This window comes from Sardina pilchardus, chromosome 14, assembly GCF_963854185.1.
Source record: "Sardina pilchardus chromosome 14, fSarPil1.1, whole genome shotgun sequence".
NCBI lineage: Eukaryota > Metazoa > Chordata > Actinopteri > Clupeiformes > Clupeidae > Sardina > Sardina pilchardus.
In genome coordinates, this window is record NC_085007.1 from 13230704 (window position 1) to 13255703 (window position 25000).

The following is a 25000-nucleotide window of genomic DNA, read 5'->3' on the forward strand; positions in this document are numbered from 1 at the left end:
CAGTGTAAACACATCTATTTAAAAAACGATTTTCAAAGGTTAAATTTCAAAGGTAAAAAAGACACTATAAATATATCGAGCTAAGACTTTTGAAGTTTGAACCTTGAAAACAACGGTTGGCTCCATATAAGTAAAAAGAACATTTAAAAATGTTATGTAGTTTTACTACAAATTGGAAAATCTCAAGGTATAGCTGACTGCCTCAAAGTGCCTGAAAAGGCCCCGGACCTCCAAGTCAGACTAAATGGGTCACTTAGTGAGTGTCTCTTTCAAATGCAAATTAAGTTGAATGGGCTTTTTGAATGGGCCTGCTGCAGGTGAGAGGACTGAAATCCTGAGATTTTCTTTGATATATTTGGAAACTAGTTGTACTTGTAGGGATTGCCTACTGCAGTGACAATCAGATTCTAATGGGCATAGACTTTATTTGTGTAACTATTGAACCCGCCTTTATCCTAAATGACATTGGCGACCTTGTGTCTCGCTCTTTCTCTCTCCCCCCGTAGGACCTTGAGCATCACCTGGGCCTTGCTCTCAATGAGGTGCAGGCGGCCAAGAAGACCTGGTTCAACCGCACACTGACCTCCATTAAGACGGTGACCGGAGCCCAGGGCAAAGAGACCACCTAACCAAGAGCACAGAGAATGCAAACACACAGGGAGGAGGGAGGGGACGAGGGAGAATAAAAACACAACAGAAAAGAGACTGCTTTACCTCCCCTACCTAAACCCCCCCCCACCGACTCCCCCCGACTCCCCCCTTCCATCTTTGGTCTGTAGAGCCTCCCTTCTCTACCAGACCAGGAGCAATGAAAACCAACCAACCAACCACGTTTGCTTTCTTGTCTTTCTCTACATCTTTTCTTTCCGTTCTTTAATTGTTTTTTTTTTTTTTTAACAAATGAACTTGTATTGCTCGTAGTGGTCAGATTGGGACTGGAAATGAAATTTCAAAATTAACCAAACCAGTGATCCGTTGGCGATGCTGGAGAGAGCGATTTAACTCCTGGATCTTTAGACTACTGATATTTAACAGCGTTATAGGAGGGAGGCCCGGGCTATCTAGAGCACCTGTGCCACCTCACCTGGGATCATACACACTCCCTCAGCAGCACTACAGATGCTGACCAGATACACACACACACACACACACACACACACACACACACACACACACACACACACACACACACACACACACACACACACACACACACACACACACACACACACGTACGTCTCCAACTGAAGCAAAGGTACGAGCATTAAAACACCCCCTCCTCACAGACTGTTTCCGTTTGAGTGATGACGTTTTCATTTCTTCTGACATAACCGAATGCGGGGTGTGTGTGTATGCGTGTGAGAGTGAGAGATGCAGAAGAATGTATAAATGAGTGTTTTGTTTTTTTTTGGTTGTTATTTTTGTTTTTATTGTGAAGTTTGTGCTGTGGAAGATGAAAGGAAAAAAAAAAAAAAGAAACAAACTAATATTTTTTTTTTGCTGACCGAGTCCGTTGGAGGGGAAAAAAAGTACTTTGATGAAGCCTTGAAATTGAAGTAATGAGGTTGACCAGAGAACAGTGAAAGGAGATCGATGCCCACAAAGCATTTTTAGCCATCGCCATAGCAGCATCAGTATGCCATGGCTCCATCAGTAGCAGACAGCACTCCAGAACTCTTAGCATGGTTCCACGCCTCTGCTGTGGGTTCCAGGCCTCCCCCTCCTGACTGAACCCAGACAGCTGCACTGATATGGGGAATATACACATCCACACACAACACACACACATCCACACACACACATTTCTTTGTCTCCTTTTGGATGACCAAACATCGTCCAGGGACAGCAAATTTAAAAATAGACAGCAGATGTAAAATAGCCTTTTTGATTATTTCTGGCGAAATAACAGTTGTTTCTTTATGTGCACTGTTCCTGTTAAATAAACCTAAATAGATGAATACATCAAACGATGAACATATACAGCATAATACCTGTACACTAGTCACAGGGGCAACCATCTTGAGCTGTAAGGCTGTTCTACCTGTATCTGCTGCGCTGATCCACTGGCTTAGGATGGCTGGAGAAGAGATAGAACTATTCTTACCACAGATAGTGTAGAGAAGATGGCGTGTGTGTGTGTGTGTGTGTGTGTGTGTGCGTGCGTGTGCGTGTGTGCGCGTGTTTGCAGATTTAGATCATCTACAGCACTTATTAGCCCGTGATGGACAAAGACGTACTGATGAAACTTAGACGAATGGAGAAAAGAAGGAAGGCAGACAAGAGAGAAGGGTGTGTGTGTGTGTGTGTGTGTGTGTGTGAGAGAGAGAGAGTGAGTTAGTGAGTCCAAGTGTGTGTGTGTGTGTGATTATGGGTGCGTGTTAACTCTTGAGAACTGAAAATGGGTGGGGAGGGAAGGTCGCTGCACCTTACACATATTTATAAAGGGGTGGGGGGGGGAGATCCAGCTTGCTTTGGAACCGACACCGTCATCAGCGGCAGCACCTGTGCCTGAGATGACTTACTCAGAGTTCTGTCCCTGAAGGCACTGTCGCCCGTCTTCAACTTGTACATAAAAAGCCTAACAAAAGTTTTTTTTGTTTGTTTGTTTGTTTGTTTATTTTGTATTTCTACTCTCCTTGGTAACTGTACTAATATTGCCTAATTGTACTGTGTCTAAAAAAAAGAGAGATGATGACTCTTTTTACTTTTTTTTTTTTTGCTCAACAGCAACAAGAGAAAAAAAATGACGTTTTTTTTTCCGTCTCATGTCAGAAACTGCTGTCGCATCTATTCCATGCCAAAATGTACCTTCACCCAACATTACCAACGTGTGGACATTGTACTAGTGTAGGTTGCATTGTGTATACATCAAGATTTCAATATAAAGCTATGACCACCTGCCATCTCATTTGGTTCTTTTCTGTTTGATGAGTGATTGACAGGAACGAGTTACCTGTGGAGACTCAGGTGCTGTTAGCAGTATAATCAGTTCATCTAATTGCACAGACTCCTTGCTCATGCATATGCAATGGTTGGAAAAAGTTTCCAATTTCATGACCGTTAAATATCAGTGTGTTTACTGTTACGGTCTGGCTCTATTCATGGTTCATTCACCCTAGAAATGACTAAAATTTCCTTAGGGAAAGGTGTCTCTAACACCACCTGAGCTATCCACAGTTAATATCATGATCAAGTTTGGTATCCTAATCATTTACATTGCTTACAGCAAACAATTGACCTTAAACAGACTACTATCCCAATCTCAGATCTGAGTTTTACTTCTGATAGCAGATTCTTCCATTACTCACTGTACTGTAAAGCATAATTCATATTTTATTAGGAATAAAACATTATTTAGGGTGGACTCCTGGAGGTATGGACTGGTCTTTAGGCCTAATTTTGTCAGATTATTTGCACATTTGATTTATTGATTTCATGTATTTTCATTTATTGTCATATACATCATTACAAAAAAAGTATTATTTTTTATTTCCCTTTGTTACATTTACTGAAAGCTTTGGTAAATCTGATTTCTCATAGTGTACCCAGGTCAAGATGATCACCTCATTTCCTTTAGGCCTCTCACTTTATCAGTTGGACTCACAAGATTAACTGTAATCCCTAATGTTTATTTATAACTAGTCTCTGAGATTATACTTTTATTACGACCGCAGGCCAGTAAAATTATCACCCAGCATGAGTGTGATAGACGGCGGAATCCGATTTCCCTGCCCCTGTGGAACCCGTCTTCAGGGGCCGTGGACGTCAGCATTATGCAACGCCGCGCCACCCTGAGAAACAGCGCTGGCCTCCTGTCCGGACGGTTAAAAATATCGGCCGTTGGCAGAACAGCCCCCGGGCCACGGGTGGAATGGCGCGAGGGCGGCTGAGTAAGCCCTAACTGAGGAGCGGAGATCGCATCGGGCCGGATTTTAAGAGTGCAGCAGCCGTGTAAGCAGGTTCATGCCGGTTCGCAGGGTGGGTGAATCTCCACCTCCCCCCCCTCCCCTTCATAAACTAACCGCTGACTTGGCTCCGTCCCTCTCCCGGTCTTATGAGCAGTTCAGACGCACTCGGCACGACACCGTTCTATTTCAGCTCGGGGACGACTGTGTTTAGCGACGACGCCTGCTCCATGACGCTGCTCTGGCGTTCATCGGAGCTCCTGACACCGTCGCCACCAAATGGTTTTTCCAGATGACCCGGCCCACCTCGTAAACAGCCCCTCTCTCCCTTTCATCTGACCGGACGCCTGCCAAGATAGTGTCAATCGTTCCCCAGTAACACTTTCTCCTACTCTTTCCCTCAATTCCCACCCCCCCTGCAGTGCTCAGTGTAAACATCCACGTCTTAATGGTGGAGACCTGTTAAACGGCACACCTGGGACTTAGTTTTGTCGTTGGGTCTCCTCCTGTCATCTCTCCAGCTGACACCTCAGTTGCATGCCTTCGAGAACGACCCACGCGATGGGTGTAGAATTGCCCGCCATGGGGGCAGTCTATGTAATGCAACCCACGTGCCGAAACCCAACCCCTTGGGAGTGCGTCTTTAAAACGAACAAACAGTTGCGTACATCTTCAGACACTACTGCTAGTCAAAGCTACTAACCCCCTAACAGTCCAAAGTTGTGTATTCTAGAATGAAAACCTTCCAGGGAAATGTTCAGGGCACTAAATTAGTTTGTGACACTTGGGTCACTGCGGTCCTTTATGACTAGTCTTGTCCAAGGTGGCCTTTTGGTAACCTAAAAACCCTTGAAATGACGGGCAGTTCATCCTATAGCCCACAGTCTGCAGCCTAAAGAGTCCACAGACTGGCTCTCAGGCTACATTTCAAACCGCTGAGACGGTGAGGACTGGAGTGAAATGTGTTGGACGCCGACCAATAATGTTAGCGTAAGGGATTGAGTAGCCCTGCTATGCGGCCCACTGCATTACCAGTACCCAAGGGTTATGTTTACAGTTCGACAGTCATCCTGAGTGGGCATGATCCGATCACTCTCCCCTTGCCCTCCTGACACACACGGGCACTGAAGCCCTGCTGTGTTTTTGATCTGGAGGAGGTTGGGTCCCAGGAACAGCTTCAAGGGCACCATCTCCCCCTCTATGTAGCCACTGCAGGTGTTCATAGAACTTACATTATCTTCTTCACACACACACACACACACACACACACTCACACATACCTTTTTCAGTGTAAAAAGACAAAAAGCACAAACGATCACAGGGTGGGTATTCATAAATACTGTTTATTAAAAAAAAAAGGATGTTGTACATGTTTAAAGAGTCAGCACTTATTTGTTCAAGCATAAATGATGGCAAATACAGTGACAAACAAACCACCATGGTGCTTTCACAACTAAATAATTTGAGATTCATTACCACATCTAGCAAACATCTATCTAGCCTTCGCTTTAGATAGTTTCTATTCAAGCACAGCTTGCCCACTGAAGTTGTGCACAATCACCACTGCACATGAGAATGTTGTCTCTTTATTAATTCAAATCTAAATACAATGTCATTATATGTATATATATACCTTTTATATATATAGATTAAGTCACATTTAATTGTGAAATGGGTAACTGAAGATTTTTGGGCAGTTCCTCAACCCCCCCCCCACCCTGCCGTGTGTATAAAGAAAAGACATGGGCCATATCTACACATTATTCTGCAGGAGTGCTCAAGATGTCACCCGCCCACTCAAGGTTAAAAACAGGAGCAATGTAAACACAAGTGGGCACAAATGACCCAAAAAGTTACACAAGATATTTTTTTTTTCAGGTTTTTTTAAAAAAAAAGATTTATAGATGTATACATATAATATATGTATTCATTGTACGCATCTGTTTACGTGTTTATAAATAATAATAATAATAATAATAATAATAATAATCAAATAAATAGCTCTTCTAGGTTTATACATTCTACTCGAGCTGTGTACATTCCAAATCTAAAAAGCTCTGATTGTGAGATATAGTTATGGAGGACATCTTGCAGTCCTAGATCAGCTAAACCAGCACACAGCGTGTGACCTGCTTAAAGGAACGGGCACATAAAAAAAAGAACAAAAAAAACCTTCCGTCTCTAAAATAGGCTATATGCTGGATAGGGCGCAGCGCATGAGGAAAACATTCAGCCCAGCAAGCACAACTGCAAGCCGTAGTGAAGCTCAAGCCGAAACAGGATCCCATGCTATTTCAGCACCGGGACTTCCAGCCTCGCAAATTGAATTTCCACATTCTATCTATTGCTTTCTCTCACTCACTCATAAACACAGACAGACAGACAGACAGACACACACAAACACACATACGCAACCTTACACCCAAGTCCCTTATCATCTTTTCTTCCATGATTTGACAGCATGTAAGAATTCCTCGTAAAAATAATTAATAAACGTATAAACTGACAATGAGGTTACTGACGTGTAATTTCATTATTGTTTATAGAGACAGCACCAAGGTTATTTGTGTTTATAGACTGGAGATAAATGAGACCACCTCTTCTCAAGGAATGGATCTGTGGTTTGTAATCTAAAATAAACGTTAATAAACGTTCATAAAATAAAAAAATGGGGAAAAGATTTGAGTCTAACACCAGTAATTGACCCTCTCCCTCATCACAGCTATTGCCACCCATGAGTTGGAGGACAAGCGCCTGTAGTGGAGACCTTCCCCTTGTCACTGGCCATCAGAAAAGCAATCACATCTCCTGCTGTGAGTGTGAGTGGGGGAGAGGGGAGCGTAACATCTTGAAAGATGTTTTCATCAGCTTTACAGCTCTGTGGCAACGGTGGCCAACGGTCCTTGTCTCAGCACCAGCAGTGGCCTGATGAATGGATCCGCCTCACACAAAATAGTAAATCGCTCACAGGGAACGAGAGAGAGAGAGAGAGAGAGAGAGAGTGCAACATCTCTGCAAAAAGCAGCTGTTAGGAGATCCAGCTCTCAGAGGGATCAGAGTCTGAGGTACTCAATCCAGGATCTTGGGAGCCCTCTGCCCTACATACTGTACCTGACAAGGTTATAAGGTGTACTCTTGACTAATTGACCACTTGTTTATTCAGGTCTCCCTTGAAAAAAAAAAGTTTTAAATATAACGGGACTTCCTGGTTACATAAAGGTTCATAAAACTTAAGCATTGTAATAGCACTGAGTCTAATCAGGTGTGCTTGGAACAGGGATAGATGACTTTATGCAGGGCAGGGGGCGAGGGGGAACGGGGTTCAGGAGGAAGGCTAAGCATCTCTGATCTAAGTGAATGGGATCAAGGGTCAGAGGGTTGAGAAAGTGTGTCTGGCACGTCTGCGACTGGTCGTCAGGTGCAATGTGGCCCTGAGTTTGTATTGCTGACAGGGTGCCAATTGAAACGTCTTCCTGTCTGACACACCAAACACTGCTCAGTGTACTGTCAGTCACCACACACTTCCCTGAATGCTGGGCTGAAATCCTGGGATTGTTTCTTATAGGGGGAGATCTGTTTAGTCACCATTTATTGCCATTTGAAGTCCAAAACAAACCTTTAAATGCCACAGATGATTTGAGCTGATTGATTCAGACATGCCAAGCTTGCTTGATTTGGGATGGGAACTAAAATGGTGAGTAACAAAAACACATGACTCTTGAACAGTTTCCACAGGTCACCTGGTTGCTGTTGAACCAGAGGAGAAACCTTCAGCAGGTGCTTTGGAGCCTGAGACCAATGAATGATGACCATGGGAAGGGTTCACCATGCACTGCCAAGTTAGGACTCGTACCTAAACTGATGACAATAATGGCTTAACATTTCAACACAATCTCGTCTCCTTAAGCTTTGGTAACAGAAATGAGTTTAGAGCAGCACAGAGCAAAGTGCCCCATATATAGCTGCTCATGCTAGATTGGCATCCAGCCCGGTCCTGGCCCAGACCAGAGCCAGATCTGTGTCAGAGGAAGGGTACTGAATGGAAGACTCCAGCTTTACATTCATGATGACGTGCCATGCTCTGAACACAATACAGCTACGCTACAGTTGCGGCTCCCTGTGTGATGAGTAGAAACTACCCCAGATGGCCTTGTAAAAATGGCCGTCTGATCACATGCAGAGAGAGCGAGAGAGAGAAGTCAGGCTACTGCTGCTGGCATGGTTAACGCACAGATGCACAATGAGAGGTAAGAGGGTTGGGTTAACTGGGTCTTGGTCAGTAAGGGGGATTCATTACTGATTGGATCCTAGGCTTGTCCCTCATACAAAAACCAACAGAGTTATATCCAGGCAACACTTACCCACGACAGACTTACCCACCTCTCTAATTCAAAAATGACTGCAGCCTTTCTGTCCTCTTGGGGAACAAAAAAAGCAATGTCTTTTGAGGTTCAAGAGTTTCCAAAATTGCTCATGACATTAGAGAAAGAAAAAAAAAAAAAGACAGAAAGAAAGGGGTAAAAGAAATCAACCGAGAGGATCAAACGCATATAATAAGAGAGCCAAATCAAATGTTTCCTGGTTTTCATTCTAGAACATGAAAGCAGTTCCATTTGACTCACGGTTCCATCGTCTCTCTGGTGAAGGCTGTGAGGACTGATCTTCCAAAAGAGCCCCAGCTGAACTGAGCGTCAGAGGGGCTTTGCTTTAGCAGCTACTGATCCACAGAGGAACACACGCCAATGACACACAGTCACATCCCACTTCTGGAAAACTCCTCTGATATAGCAGGACAACAATTATCTTTAAATATATATATATGTATAATATGAATATATAAATGTATAGGCTATTATATAGATATACTCAAATATTTAAATACAACTACACGGATATGGCATACCATAAAATAAGTGTACATTATTAGGTCAGGAATAAACTCTGGGATACTTTTTTTTCCTGAACACATTCTTTCACCATGTACAGTAATATGAACCTGATGCTTTAACTTCTGAGGCAACCTCTGGATTTTCGTAATACATTTACACACACCTCTGCCTTAAGAGCTATAAAAACCTTCAGCTGAAGTCCAAACACATTCCTCCCTCAGCCTAATTTTTTTTTGGAGCAAACCACCAGTCTGCCTAAAATTACATTCTTCGAAGGGTTTATTAGGGCTGAGAGGGACAAAATGGCCAGAGTCGGTTCTCACTCAGGATTTAGTAGCTAAACAAGAGTGAAATCTCCTCCTCCATTTCACTTTCATATACAGACGCAGGACATGTGATATTTGCGGGTGGTGTATACAACATTTTTGGAATTTTTGAATGTTTTTTTTTTGTTTGTTGTTGTTTTGTTTTGTTAATTAGACAGCCTGAAGATTTCTCCTAGTGTCGATTAGGCTTCTGCAGAGGGGGAGGGCAGAGCTAGCTGGCCCATGTGCTGGTTTCTCAGGAGCGGGATGAACAGAGTGCACGACGATGAAAAGATGAAGATGAGAGGGGGCAAGGAAAGGGGGGAGAGAGAGAGGAGGAGAGAGCAAATGAAGGAGGGAAGAAAGGACACAAACACTATGCCATTTTGTGTGCAGAGTTCACTGTGCTTTATGTTGGCTGTGTGTGTGTGCGTGTGTGTGTACTGTATGGTCCACACAGAGGGATGGTGGGAAATGAAGGCGTTGTTGTAGGGGGAACTACCTCACTGTCTGATGTCGTCCAGGACACACAGATGGGTGGGAGTGAATGTTGTGCGTCTGACAGGACTAAGATGATGACATGGTGCAAAAAATAAATAAATTAAATGCACCAAAGATGAGGGGGGTGGGGGGGCAGGGTGTGCTTTCAGACAGTGTTTTCTAAAACAGGAAGTGTGTGTCTGTCTCCCATGGGTATATCAGACAGGAGGTTGAATGCTTGAGGTGAAATTAGTCAGGAGCAGCATATGACATTCAAAACACTCACACATGCGCACAAGTGCAAACAAGCGCTCTCATATACACACACACACACACACACACACTCTGATGAACAGTGATGTACACTTTTGGAGATGGAAGTGATGAAACATCACTAATCTACTTTGGACAGGTAGATTAAGACAGGATTCATATTGCATGTCCGCACATCACTGATATAATTGCTCAGTCTGTGTATATAAAATTGGAAGAAAGCTATACTCTAGGATTATGGGTACATTTCACTTTGCAATTCTAAAATAATTTATACCAACAATATTTATATGTATATGTATATATATACATAAGTACATTGTTTATATCTACACATATATATTTATAGTAACACATACCATACATATATATGCATGTATTTATAGTATAGCCACACAAATACACTGGAGTGAATATACACAATGACAACAGAAAGAAAAGCAGAGCAGTGCGACATCGGGCAAGACTCAACCGAACATTCACGTCTTTCAAGGTCAAGCTTTGAGCCCCCCAAACCAAAGAGTTGGAGGAGTATTGCTATAGTCAAAGAGGCTCTCGGTCCGCCGAAGCCGCCTCGGTTTGGAGCAGAGGTCCCACGTCAGGCCGGGCCGAGGGCCAGGAGGGGGGGGTGGGGGGGAGGCCAAAACCCAAAGTGTCAAATTAAGAGTATTGCTCTTAGTCGTGTCCTTTCTCTTTTCTTTCTCACAGTTTTACTCCCTCTCGCTCAGAGAATTCGGCTAGAGGAGGGAGTTTTTCTTGGAGAGGAAAGAGAAGGAGAGAGATAGAGAAAGACAGAGAGAAAGATAGAGAGAAAGACAGACGGAGATTGAGAGAGAGAGAGAGAGAGAGAGAGAGAGAGAGAGAATGTTTGTGTGTGTGTGTGTGTGTGCAGTCTGACCGCCCCTGTGTGATGCAGGCAGCCAGCGGGCGGTTTGTCGGGACCGGGGAGGGCAGAAGCGACACTTTAGAGCCACACAACCTGATGGTTCTAGAAGTCAGAGAAGAGATCTTGAGGACCCAAGTGAATTATAAAGGGTGCGATGGTCCGAGGCTGGTAAAAGGGATTGTCAATGAAAAGACCACCTACAGTGAGGAGAAGAGCAGAGAGACTGTGATTACTGACGCGCCCTGTGGGAGGCAGCCTTGCACACTCTGGTTGGAGGTGAAGAGGGATGGGTGGGGTGGGGTGGGGGGGTTGTGGAAGTCTAACGGTCTCTGCTCTTTCTGCTGTACGTGGGGTTTTCATTGCACCAGGCGTTATAAGGTTAATAGACATCAACAACAACTGAAGTTGCACGGTTATCAATTCTGACAAAATCAAACCAAAATGATAATGTCATAATTTCAAGAGGTGAAATTAAGGAGCTAAGAGAGGTTTCCAAAACAGAACTTTCTTGTAGTTCATTCCTTAGATTAAATTGAAACAAATAACAAAAAACAAGGCAGATCATTATGAGGACAAGATTTTTTATGTGGCAACTTGGATGTACAGACAAATGTGGTTAGTATGTAACTCTGACAAATCAAATCCAGTGTGATTTTGGAGAGAGTTCAGCAGAATGGTTGCCATCACAGAAAGAGAGAGAGTGAGAGAGAGAAAGAGAGAGAGGAGCCACCCATTAGCCGTGTGCTATTTAGGTGGAAGTCAGTATGGGCAGGCTATTTCCAGTACTGGAAGGACATCCCCCAGAATATGAAAAACCAATCCACTGTGACCCTACCAAAAAAAAGAGCGGTTGCTATGGAAACACTGACTTTGGGGGTTCCGGGATCTTTCTTTCTCTTTCTCTTTCTCTCTCGTCAGTGATGGCATTGTCCCTGCCATGGGCCAGCACAAAACTCTGTCCCGTCTCGATAGAGCCACACTCCACATGCCAAAAATCTCCATCCCTCCTCGAGTCCTCCTCCATCCTACCTCTCTGCCCTGTTTAATCTCTCTGAACCCAGCAGAACCTGAGGACCTACCCAGTGAGCCCCTTTTCTGAAAACTACCCACAACTGACTCTGCAATGTATGCAGGACAACGGAATAAATCCTCTCCTATTTCACTTGAGGATGTATTCCATTGTCCATTGAGGATGCATTCTATTGTCCACTGAGGATGCACTCCATTGTCTGCTGAGGACATATTCCATTGTACCATACTTGAGGATGTATTCCCAAAGGACAATGGAACACAATGGAATACATACTCAATTAATGGATAATTGAACACATCAAGTGGAAGAGGAGTCTCTGAAAACAAGGCCTTAATAGGCAGGACATACAAGGAGACAGACCCAGTGCCTTACAGGGGAAAATAACTAATGATTCCGTGGACACAATTGTGAAGGGGAACAGAACTAATGACGTCTACAGAGAAAGAGCTGAACCTCAACATCCTGGGAAGGACCAATACAGCCTTGACTGCATAATCAATATTGATCCTGAATATCTAAGCCAAGAGGCAAGTCGGCCAGAGACAACCAATGGCTCTAAATAGTTAATATCTTCTGAACCTGAATGGCCTAACTTTATCTAACCTAATGTCTTGGCAAATAGAAAATACCTGATGTCAAACCTTGGTACATTTATTTAAGAGTCTCAGTGGTCTTAACTCTTATGGCTAAGGGTGGGGGAGTTAGCTGTGAGGAGTGGTATACTGAGGAAGGAGTTGGCTTGGGTGGAGGACGAAGATGATGATGAGGAGGATGAGGAGAGGACGGAAATGGAGAGAGGGACTGTGTGGACGACGAGACGCTGTGAGTGAACTTGTGCTGGCCCCATGGGAGGGGACACGACTCACACAGACCACAACAGAGACACTCACCAAGAGGAGGAACAAACAGAAAACAAACAAAAACAACCAAACAACAACCAAAATAACAACAAAATTAAAACAAGAACAATTAGGTAGCAATGTCTCCATAGGGGTCCCTTGTTGCTGCTTTCGATTCTCCAGTACATGGCTTTGTGTCGTCTCTGGTAGTTTTGAGTTTGGGTTTCTGGTTTGCTGGTGTATGTGTATGTGCGTTAATCTCAAATGGATGTTGACAAAGAACAGATAGAGGAACACTGTGAACCAGCCAACTAACCAGCCATATCTGATAGCCGTGTGAATGAGGATAGCAGATGCCTAGTGAGTGTGTGTGTGTGTGTGTGTGTGTGTGTGTGTGGTCAGAGAGTTGGTGGAGGACTGTTCATTTATTCTGAAATCAGGGGAATCAGTCTCATTCTCCTGACTGACATGATCTGGGTAAACTCTTAACCTGAGATATTGCTCACATGGACGATTTCAGTAGTCTTATGTCTACACTATTAAACATGATGTCAAGTTATGTCATTGCCTATGATCGGCTATTCATTTTCAAATTATGCCACTTCAAGTCATCTAAAATAGAAACTGGACAGCAGAGACAGGAAATACCCATGCTTGAGTGACATCACTTCCTGTAAAACCCATGTGACCTTGTCGCTAACAGTGGTGTGACCACCTGTTATCACTACAATACTACGGCTGCAGTCAGACACACAAGCAGACAGCACCTCAGCTGTGGTAGGAGATAAAGGTTTATTATTATTATTATTATTATTACCATTATTTGTCAACATTAGTTTCATTATACCTATACAGCTTAAACACAGCGCCTGTCACTTTTACAGAGATTGTGTCTGTCAGATTACATGGCCTAAATCCCTCCTATAGAAAAAAAATGACAAAAATAAAAGGCTGGTATAATTTACACTCGGAGAATGAGGTAACGATTCACAGTACAAATCCTTCAAGTCTTTTTTTTTTCTTTTTTAAAGAACTTACACCTGCATGTATATCAATAAAAGATGGAAACAGTAAAAGAACAAAAACAAAGAAAAAAGCACTTTACAAATCATCTGCTCAAAGTCCTTATAATCCCCTGTTCTCCCGTGTCTTATCTTCGTTTTACACCTGCGTGTGTGTGTGTGTGTGTGTGTGTGTGTGTGTGTGTATGTGTGCGTGTGTGCGATGATATGGTAGGGGATATGAGGACAAAATAAAAATAAAAGGACTTTTTCTAATCCTCTCTTCATTGACCTTGTGCTGGGTACAAGTCTGTGTCTCTGTGTGTGTGTGTGTGTGTTTGTTTTTGGTGTGTGTGTGTGTGTGTGTGTGTGTGTGCGCTTACGTCTGTGTGTGTGTGTGTGTGTGTGTGTGTGTGTGTGTGTGTGTGTTTTTGGTGGGCTCCTGAGCTAAAAGAAGGAGTAATGGGGGACGGGGAAGGCAGGGACTTTCATGACGGGCAACAGAAGCATTCTCTTGGGTAAACCTAGGAGAGGAGAGAAGAGCACTCCACATAAGTCCAGCTTAAAAGCATCCAAAAACAAAATGAGAGAAAAACAAAAAGAAAGAAATATGTTTTTATATTGCTGTGGCACTGCCACACCAGGGCAAATTTAAGCCTCATATCATTCATTTGTAATGAGCTCTCTGGCCCAAAATGAATAGGGAAAAAAGTGGGTGAGTGAGCAAGTGAGTGAGTGAGTGAATGAGAGACAGAGAAAGAAGGAAAGAGAGAGGGAGAGAGAGAGAGAGAGTTCAGTAGTGAAGGGCAGAACAGGAAGGAGAGTAGACACATTCATTACTTAAATGAATGAAAATCAAAATCATTTCCATGTGTAGCTGTGCATGTCGAGGTTTAACTCTGAGTCGGATATTAATCACTGTGAACTTGTTTCCATTTCTAAAAATGTAACAATTTCGTGTTAGTGGTTGCATGCATCACCGTGGCTCTCTGAGAGCACCTGATTTAATAAAAGCTTAATGAAGAGCTCTCTTTAGCTACTAATGAAATGATCGAAGTGAGCCTACACTTCCCCAATGCATGCAAACACAAAAAATGAACATCGCGACTGTGAACCAAACACATCGACAGAAGGGGGAAAAAAGGATTTTTTTTTGAGTGTCACTTATATGGCACTTCTAGCCGTGTTCAACTGAACTCAAAAGCGTGATCGAGGACATCTTTGTGATGCTGACAAAGATTAAGGGATGGTTCTGAGCTGTGGGAAGCCGGGTACCAGCTGACTCTTGGCCAATAGTCCTGGTGGTTCCAGAGCCAGGTCTGACTGGATCAGAACTACAGCCAGACCACAACCATGCCAGACCTGTTCAAACAAACTGTGGCTTCAGAAAGTCAGAGTCCTACCACATATTTGTCACAAAACCAGTTGATTATAAGCATATTTTTAAATTTTACATTTTTCAATGACTCTTCAGCCACGCCAGCTAATCAGAGAAATCAGCTGTGGTCGGTGTAGTGGTAGAACCAACACGTGGCAGGACTTTAACTTCCTGACTCCGGAGTTTGTGTTCTCTACCTCTGGCTCCAAGGTTACAGTAGGCGCTGCCTGGTAACGTGCTGGAGGTAAATGCTGATTGGTTGACGTGAGCCAGGTGTCTGCGCGCCCCTTTACCTTTGGGTTCCCACCGCTCTCACTGCATCAGGGGGTATGTGTGTGTGTGTGTGGGGGGGGGGGGGAGGGGCGGGGGTGTACAAGGAGGAGAGAATGAGGGTGGGGTGGGGGCTGTGATTGGCTGGTTTGTTTGCTGGTACTTTATGTGGAGCCTTCATCATGACAAAACTGTGGTTGTAGCCTGTAAATCTGTGTGTGTTTGTGTGTGTGTGTGCGTGTAACTGAGCGAGAGAAAATAATGTGTATGTGCTCACAATGCATGAGTGAGTGAATGAGTGTGTACTGTATGTTTGTAGCATGTGAGTGAGAGTGGCTGTGCTTAAACGTGTGTGTGTGTGTGTGTGTGTGTGTGTGTGTGTGTGAGAGTGGGTGTGTGTTTGGGGTTGGCTGTAGCCCCCTCTCTGGGCAGCTGGGTTTGGCGTTTTGCTTTTAGGGTGTTTCCTCACAGTGCACTGACGTGGTCTGTCCTTCCACAAATCACAAAGCAGCAACACAAGGTCAAAAGGTCAAAAGGTCACGATGGGCACCATGACAGGAGGGAGAGAGCACCAGGCATGCAACAGCTCTGTCCTTTTCTCATGGCACGCACACATCTCTGCCAGGGGTCGACCTGTTCTCTTTCATCGCACAGCTCATTGTTTTTATAGATAAATAGATACTTTATTGATCCCCAAGGGGAAATTCAAGATCTTTATTATTATCAGATCTTTATTTCATTCGCCTTTACATAATCATTTTCTCTCCAGAAACAACACTGGACACTTTGTCGTCTCGACAGCCGTAAGCCCAGACGTTTCTTCTTGTCGTGCAGACATTGAGGATGAGATTGGGTGACAGGGAGAGGAGGGCTGCTTAAGAACCTCTCGTTATGTAGCAGGCAGAGACCAGGGCACCTGGGGCAACCAAAAGACTCCAGCCACCCCCCTCTCCACCCACCTGGGGCAGTAAAATGGGGCCTCCACCTTAAATATGTCACCCCCCCTCCCCTTCAACCTACTACATCCCTCCTACACCAGCCCCAATCCCACCCCAGCCCCGCCCAGTCAACCCCTGCACATACAGTAAGACTCATTCAAAATATCGGCAGAGATGGGTGGGGGTTTGGTGAAGGAAGGGGGTCCCAGTACCACATACACAAGATCTGTATTGGGTTCAGCATATTTTTAAAGGGTGTTACCGTAATAAGCGTATGTAAGTGTATGTGTGTCCTTATTTTCTTTGGTAATAGGGCTTGCCTCAGCTTGCATGTTTACATTTTGTGTATGTGCAAGGAAGTGTGTATGTGAATATATTATTATTATTATTATGACTTTCAAGGCAGAGAGATTTTAAAGTATGAGTAATTGTGCATGATTGCATTGTGGGTATGAAGAATGTACAGTACAAACTTTTAAAGGCTACTGTGCTGTGGGAACACAGGCAGCATTACCAATATTTGCTCATTTGTTAGCACGTCAGAGTGCAATGAAGCAGAAATCTGTTGAGTAATTTGCAGCGGTTTATTTGTACATCTAGAGGAACAAGACACAGGTTGATTTTAAATGAGACTGTCGTCTATGATAACTAGAAGTTTCACTCAAAAGGTGTGAATTTAAAGGAATTGAGAAGTTGCTTGTCTAAGCATTGATCCACTAGTGTTTGCATCTAGTGCTGCATGACATTAAATTAGCGAGATGTATATGCAGAGTGATTAAATTAGCATTAGCTTGTGCGGAATAGCATCACCTTATTGCATAGCGCATCGTGTGTCATACACATTAGAGCCCTGTGTGTGTGTGTGTGTGTCTGCATCTGTATATGGGTAAGTATGCTTGTGAGTTATTGAATGCTTGTGTATGTGTGTAAGTGAGAATGTGTCTGTGGGTATACATGTACTGCATGTTTGTGGATGAGTCATTACAGTATGTGTGGGTGTGGGTGTGTGTGTGTGTGTGTGTATATATTTGAAAGAAAGAGGATAGGAGAGGGAGTGTGTGTGTGCGTGTGTGTGCGTGTGTGCGTGTGTGCGTGTGTGTGCGTGTGTATGCACATTCATACCCTGCTGGCTGGTGTAGCTTTGCAGTGGATGTGAGTGAGCATTGATCTTATTGGGCAGTGATGAAAGAGACTATGATATCCATGTCTGGCGCTTAAAGCTCAAACTTGGCTCAGCTGCGCACTCACACCCACACACCCACCCACACACCCACCCCCACACACCCACACACCCACACACCCACACACCCACACACCCACACACACACACACACACACACACATTTGTGTACACACACAGGCACACTTTTGCAGACACACAACAGCTGCTAGGACTGCTGACCAGTCCACATCCAACATAAACTTCCATGTCCAAACACTGTCATGGCTACACTATGCTGGACCAACAACCAAGATAAATAATTACAGATGCTCCATGTCTGTGCAGTGGCTCAAATAAAGATTAATATACAAGGTTACACACACATTTTGTGCATATACCTTTAAGAGTTTGAGAGGTCTACATGTTTGTGTTTATGAAGTATGTATGTGTGTGTGTGTGTGTGTGTGTGTGTGTGTGTGTGTACAATCAAGTGTAAATGTGCACTGCGTTGACTTGGTGATCTATGATCCCCAAGTGTCCCCAGGCAAGGTCTGTGAATTGTGGGAATATCTACTGTACGTTCAATTAATAAGGGTTTCTTCAAACGTGCCAGCCGTTTGTATTGAGGTAAAGATACTGAATATCTCTTGTTTCGGCATACTTTCTAGTTCTATATGCTACTGTAATTCACAATTCATAAGCAACTCTGTGTGAGTGTGTGTGTGTCCATCTGTATTTTGGCAAGCTTGTTTGTTTACTTGTGTATATATGGCACTGATCCGCCCCCACCGGCACCACCACATCCCATGTCTTACCCCCCCCCCCCCGCACCCCACCCCGACGTGCAGATGCTTTGAATGGGACATCTGTTGGGCTGTTCGCAGCATCGCTCATTACGGCTTGAGGACCCTCGTCCAGGGCAGAGCAGAGCCCACAAACTGCCCCTCTGGTCAGGCAAGCACAAGCTCGGTCCACTGCTCCAACTACCGCAAGAACCAAGAGGTTAGCATCGCTTTCGTGTTATTTTTTGAATCGTTAGTCTATTTGATTATAGAGGCATTGATTTCTGTGCGTGTGTTTTATTTTGAACCAGATTCTTAATTTGGACCCATCTAACTGGAAGACTCGGTTTCCATGGCATCGTCTCTTTAAGCCGTGGGGGGTTGTGGGATTGATTGAGAACCCTAGATTGAGGAAGGGAGGAAGGAGAGGGCTGTCTGTGTGTGTGTGTGTGTGCGTGTGTACGTACCGTAAGCTGGAGCTGCTGCAGCTGCACTGTACCCGTACGGAGTCCCGAAGCCTGCAGGCACCAGAACACACACACACACACACACGCGTACACACACACACACACACACACACACACACACACACAATTACTTAGCCTGCCATCAAATGACAAAACACATGTTCAGAATTCCCCAGAAATCACATACAATCAAATATCACAGAACAGAAAAATTAGAATAATGTACAAAACAAACACACACACACACACACACACAGCTACTGAATACACATATCTTCACAAGCCTTGTCTGTTCATGAGACACACACACACACAAAGACACACTCTGCACCTGCAGATTCATATTCACAGAGATTATATTGTTTACTTTGAGTTCTATCAAATAAGCGGTATTTACATTTCTGATTCAAAAGCAGGTTTAATTAATGGCATCATCTCATTAAAAATGAAATACTTAATATAATTAAATCTTATCTCTTCATTTGTATGATTGTCAATCTGATAAGACAAACAGATCCACAGTTGAAGTTGTACACAGACACAGTCCCATTTACAAGCCAGTATGTATATCCCCATTCAAACATATGCCCAAACAATAACATAAACACCTGTGACACAAATGCGCAAGCACACACACACACGCACACACACACACACACACACACACACAGACACACACCTGGCGTGACGTATCCTGGAGCGGCGGCGCTGATGAAGGCTCCTCTCGTGAGGGCGGCTCGGCCTCGACCCCGGACTGCCTGAGCCGCCACAGCAGACGCAGCAGCGGCAGCCGCAATGGCCCCTTTACTCTGAGGATGCACACACACACACACACACACACGTACACGTACACGCACGCACACACACACACACACACACGCACACACAGAAACACACACAGTCACACACACACACAAACAAACACACACACTTCCATTAAACACAAAGTCAGGTGGCGTTTGACACATGAAACTGCGCGTCCAAGCAGAGGCTCTAATCTTGTTAGTGGGTGAGGAAGGTCACTGCGGCGGTCTGGGCCTGATGAGTGTATCGGCCTATCGAGCCGCCACCGCTTGTCGTCAAGGTAAGAGCATGGATTATTGATCGGGATCTCTGCTTGCCAAGAATGAATTATTGATCGCCTGAGCGGGGCCAAGTGGCTGGGGACAGACCGAGTCCGCCGCTCGGGTCATTGATCCCTAATCGGATGCAGAGGCAGGGACATGGAGAACAGCAGCAAGTGTGTGTGTGTGTGTGTGTGTGTGTGTGAGCCAGAGGGCAACAAAGACTGTATGCATGCGTGTGTCTGAGACTTTGGTATGGCTAAAAAGCACTGTGGTGCCAATCTTTTGTACAGTATCTGTGGTGTTAAATTGTGTGTGTGGTACAGTATATGTGCTTGTGTGTGTGTGTGTGTGTGTGTGTGTGTGTGTGTGTGTCTGTATGTGTGTACATGTGTGCTTGTGTGTCTGTGTGTGTCTGCATGTGTGTGTGTGTGTGTGTGTGTGTGTGTGTGCGTGTGTGTGTTACCTGAGGGATGAGCTTCTTCTTCTTGTTGCCAGCGGCGTTGGGGCCGGAGAAGAGCTTCTCCAGAGCTGCCAGGGCTGCGCTCGCCTTCGCCACCTTCTTATTGGGTCCCGCGCCGCGGAACTTCTGCCCATCAACCTCCACCTGCCAATCACAGCACGTCAGTGGGCGGGAACATGCCATAAAACAACACCACCTGACCACAGGCATAGTGTGGGGCCTCAACATCTGCATCTCCCTGTAACAAACCTGAATTTATATACGCATTTAGGGTACGTTCAGACTTAGCGTCTTTTTCTGACAAAAGAAGTTGTGCAGACCGTTTTCTCATCTTGAAAAAAGAATCTGCCAGCGTTTTTATTCCAAAAGCAGCCGGAAGCGTTTTTATTGCGATAGGCAAAGTGACTAACGTACGTGTGGACACAAAATATCGCGAAAGAAAAAAATGGGGTTGACTATTGCTTTTAGTATGTTATGGCAAAGTTGTGAAGTCATGTCAAACATTTCCCAAAAGCTCAGAAACCTAAAACGAGTCTCTCGACCGCTCTCGACCGATGTTCTGTCACCTTCACCATTTTTTACCTGTTGTCATGGGAAACCACAGGTCTCGTTAATCCGCTAGTGATTGGTCAGTTGTAAAAAAGACAGCATGACGTAAGGCGTTTTTCTGCCAGAAGTTGAACTTTTCTCAACTTCGAGCTGCAGAAAAAAGACGGTTGCAGTCGCGTTTTAAAAGAAGCCGGTAACTTTTTTGAAAACACGGTCTCCTCCATAGGGTTATAATGTAAAACGGACGCCGGCAGCTGAGAAAAAGACGCTTAGTGTGAACATACCCTTAGGCAACCTATGGCAAAATCGATGCCAATTCATAATAGATGCGCTTGTTTAAAAGGGGTAATTGCGCCAAACATTAGAAGTCCTCGGCATCATTAACGGTCTGAAAGGCCGTCAGGGGGACGTGCTCTGTAATTGTAAAGTTATAAATTCGACGTCTGTTCAACGTGCTTCAATAGGTCTTACGCAATCCTTTCTTTGCCATTGTTTACCACATTTGAAACAGGCTTTGTGTCTCATTTCTGCCGTGTATCCTATACACACACTACGCGTTTCCCCAAAGGACAGTTAAGCTATTGACCAACTGATAGATGACCGATTGATTGATGGATCGTTTGAGAGCGTGTCTTGCTCAGTGCTGGTGCTCTCGGTCACCTCACGGCAGAGTTCAACACAGAGGGTCAGTAAACAGATACTGATCTGACCTAGTTAATGACATTAACATTCACGGCTGTAACTGATACGGTAGCTGTACCACTCTACGGAGAGTGTGTGTAACCTCAGTGACACAGAATGCAAGGTTGTTTATGCTATCATTTGTTTGTGTGTGTGTGTGTTTTTGTGAATATGTGTGTATGTGTGTGTGTGTGTGTGTGTGTGTGTGCATGTTTACCTGTGTGTATGGATGTTTATGTGTGTGTGTGTTCGTTTGTGCGTGTTTACAATGTGTGTTTACCTGCATGTATGAATGTTTACGTGTGTGTGTGTGTGTGTGTGTGTGTGTGTGTGTGTGTGTGTGTGTGTGTGTGTGTGTGTGTTACCTCCATGACGAAGCGTTTATCATGGCTGCCTCCGCTTTCTGAGATGAGCTCGTATTTGAGGCCTCGGCGCTTCTCGTTCAGCTCCATTACCGGATTCTTACCGCTCGCTGTCAGAATGGGGCCCTGAGTTCTCACCTACACACACACACACACACACACACACACACACACACAGAGAGAGAGAGAGAGACATCAGTATGATAAAAAGACATAAACACAGTGAGAGCTCATTGCCTGAAGCCCCCACAGCTGCTGTTCTACCCCATCACAGCTGATCAGTCACTTATCACACACTAAACTAGGCCTTCATGTGCAGTGGCGGAGTCTGCATGGACAACTGAGTACATCAGTGATGCATTAGTGAGCACCGTGTGTGTGCATTTGAGTGTGTGAGTGTGTATGCACATCAGATGTGTGCTGTGTGTGTTTATTTCCAGTGTGTTGGATCTGTCTGTGGAGTGGGATACTGTATGTGTGTTTCTGTGTATGTACCTCCAGCATGTTGAAATGTGCACGTGTGTGTGTGTGTGTGTGCGTCTGTGTGTGCTCCGTGTGTTGAATCTCTCTGTGGACTGTGTGTGCTTATGTACCTCTGATTTGTGTGTGTGTACCTCCACTGTGTTGGAGCTGTCTGTAGAGTTGTGTGTGCATGTGTGTGACAGTGCGTGACAGTGCGTGCATGTATGTGCATGTATGTGCATGTGTGTTCATAGTACCTCCGGTTTGTGTGTGTGTACCTCCAGTGTGTTGGAGCTGTCTGTGGAGTGCGATGTGTTATTGCTTGAGTTGGTGGACGACTCGCTCTTGCCCTCCCCGTCGGACTTCTCATCTGCACTCATGGAGTCCAGATCCGTATCGAAACCTGTGGGGTAGCCCATCGCCTGCAGCACCTAGAGAGAGAAAAGGAGAGAGAGAGAGAGAGAGAGAGAGAGAGGGAGAGAGAGAGAGAGAGAGAGAGAGAGAGAGAGGAGGAAGTAGAGAAAGACAGCAGGAGGGAGACAGAGACAGAGAGAGAAGCGGGGAGGGAGTGAGAGAGATAGATTGGAGAGATCAGATCACCAAAGTGTTTTATCTCCCAACACATCTGCCTTCCACAGCACAGCACAGCACTTGCTCAGCACCCCCCCCCCCCCCCCACACACACACACACACACACACACACACACACATACACACACACACACACACACGCTACTGCAGCCTGAGAATCATGATGCAGCCCAGATACACACATTTAGAGAGAGAGAGAGAGAGAGAGAGAGAGAGAGAGAGAGAGAGAGAGAGAGAGAGAGAGAGAGAGAGAGAATTCTTTTGATTCACACAACAACGATTTACGTTTAGTGGGGCTTAAATATCATCCTTTGCATTTATCATCTAGTCATACATTTAGCTGACTACTCCAGTAATAACAAATCAATAGAGCAGTTCAGTATCATGGACGAACACAACCTCTACTCACTAACACATGTGGGCAGCCACTTTGGTTCCATATCATGTACACACACACACACACACACACACACACACACACAGCTAACACCACCCCTAGACACACACACACACACACACACAGACATAGACATAGACACACACAAACACACACACAGCAAACCACCCCTAGACACACACACACACACACACACACACAGTCCTGCAGCCGCGGTGGCGTCCTCTCTGCATCAGGTGCAGCAGGTCACGCCGTGGTGTGTGCGTGTGTTCAAAGCGGCGCGTCCCAGGGCAGTGCGCTGCTCTCAGGAGCGTGCCCACGCCGCCCCGTCACCGTGCCCGTCTGACCCACATTGGCATGGGCACCGGCCTCTGCGCAGGGCTGGGCCTTTTATGGCAATCCGAGGGGAAAGAGGATTATGCCGGCTCTGTGCTCCAGAGAGCCTCTTTGTTCACAACGACTTTGGGATTACACGGATTTGGCCCTTTCTTGCACCCCGCCGGTGTGTGTAAGGATCTGTGTGTGTGTGTGTGTGTGTGTGTGTGTGTGTGTGTGCATCTGAGCGTTCCATACAGATGTGGATGAGGCTGTATGCTATGTGTATCATGCCCCTGTCTCTCTCTCTCTCTCTCTCTCACACACACACACACACACACACACACACACACACACACACACACACACACACACACACACACACACACTACACACACACACACACACACACAGCCTCTACACTCTTCCATCACTCTAACTATGACCAACCACCATGGCATCTCCATCTACTGTGGCGATCATGACTGACAGTCTTAAACAGCCCTTGCAACACAAATCAAGCCACGCAAGGCTTCTTCCAAACACTTCCAATAGAGGTCCTGCCGCACTGGATTACACCTGTATCACGCGTATTACGCAGTAGGGATCTCCAGAAGAACAGGCTCATAATGCTGATTGTCATGTTGGCAGTTCATTCTGAGGACGCGCTTTGGTAAAAACACGTTTAACCCCGGAGGCAGTTTTAATCTTTTAAGACCGGAACTGCAAAAGATGCAGTCAAATCGTACCATACAGATGTGACAAACAAGCACAAAACTGAAGGTATATAAGCCTTTTGATGTTTTGAACCCGTTTTAAGTCGTCTTCCAGGCAGCGGTGCATGGAAACAAAGCACCAGGGTTAGGCAAGGAGTTAGGGTTAGGGTTACGGTTAGGGTTAGGTGCCTTGAAGTCGACGGTCGCAGCATTGCTTTGAAGTTGACGGTGGGGGCTTAAAACACCATTTAGCGGTGTTGCTCTGTTAGATAGTTGCTCTTGTTGTTTTAAAAAAGTTAGTCTGTGGTGTTTGGCTTGTGTAGTTGCAATGGTGTGAGACTGTGAGCCTATAGACAGTGGTGTAGTGGGGAAGTGAGGGTACGCTATTTGTGACGTCACACTCCCCCCCCCCCCCCCCAATATGACAGTATTTGAGATGTCTCATATAGCCTATTCAGGTTATTTCATTGCCAATAAGCTCCGGTTTGACATTTATGTTGTAGGCTATTTTATATTTTGTAGGTTATTTTTTTATATCTCACGTCAGGAGAAGTGGGTGGACGGCGTACCCCCGCGTCCCACTACACCCCTGCCTATAGAGATGTGGGCTTCCCTTAGGGCAGAGAGCAAGGCAGCTCGGCCCCAGTGAGCATCCTCTCATTTACAGTACTTTAATGCTCTGTGCTGCGCTGGCTGCACTGCACTCTGTCTCGTCTACAAAGTCCACAAGGCTGAGAACATTGCTACCCCCTGCAGCACTGCACCCTCAACTCCAACACACACACACACACA

The 25000-nt window shown here is 45.1% G+C and overlaps 2 protein-coding genes across 10 annotated transcripts in view; one reads left to right on the top strand and one right to left on the bottom strand.

The window, feature by feature from the left end:
* Positions 1 to 3364, top strand: part of LOC134100785 (rab GTPase-activating protein 1) — a 110475-nt gene extending 107111 nt beyond the window's left edge. For all 4 annotated transcript variants that reach the window (XM_062554198.1, XM_062554200.1, XM_062554199.1 and 1 more), the window contains one exon: positions 507 to 3364. In XM_062554198.1, coding sequence (XP_062410182.1) covers positions 507 to 629 — 123 coding nt within the window. In that variant the 3' untranslated portion in view covers positions 630 to 3364. The remainder of the gene's footprint in view (positions 1 to 506) is intronic.
* A 6855-nt stretch (positions 3365 to 10219) lies between these two features.
* The window catches only part of strbp (spermatid perinuclear RNA binding protein), a 117534-nt gene continuing 102753 nt past the window's right edge, over positions 10220 to 25000 (bottom strand). For 3 of the 6 annotated variants that reach the window (XM_062554202.1, XM_062554203.1, XM_062554205.1), the window contains exons 14-19: positions 22447 to 22620; positions 21731 to 21865; positions 20139 to 20279; positions 19288 to 19417; positions 18609 to 18659; positions 10220 to 10935 (exon numbers count right to left, since the gene is read on the bottom strand). In XM_062554202.1, the coding sequence (XP_062410186.1) occupies positions 10841 to 10935; positions 18609 to 18659; positions 19288 to 19417; positions 20139 to 20279; positions 21731 to 21865; positions 22447 to 22620 (726 nt within the window). In that variant the 3' untranslated portion in view covers positions 10220 to 10840. Of the gene's footprint in view, positions 10936 to 13383; positions 14136 to 18608; positions 18660 to 19287; positions 19418 to 20138; positions 20280 to 21730; positions 21866 to 22446; positions 22621 to 25000 lie in introns of those variants that run through there. The other 3 variants (XM_062554207.1, XM_062554208.1, XM_062554206.1) reach the window with 3 other exon arrangements.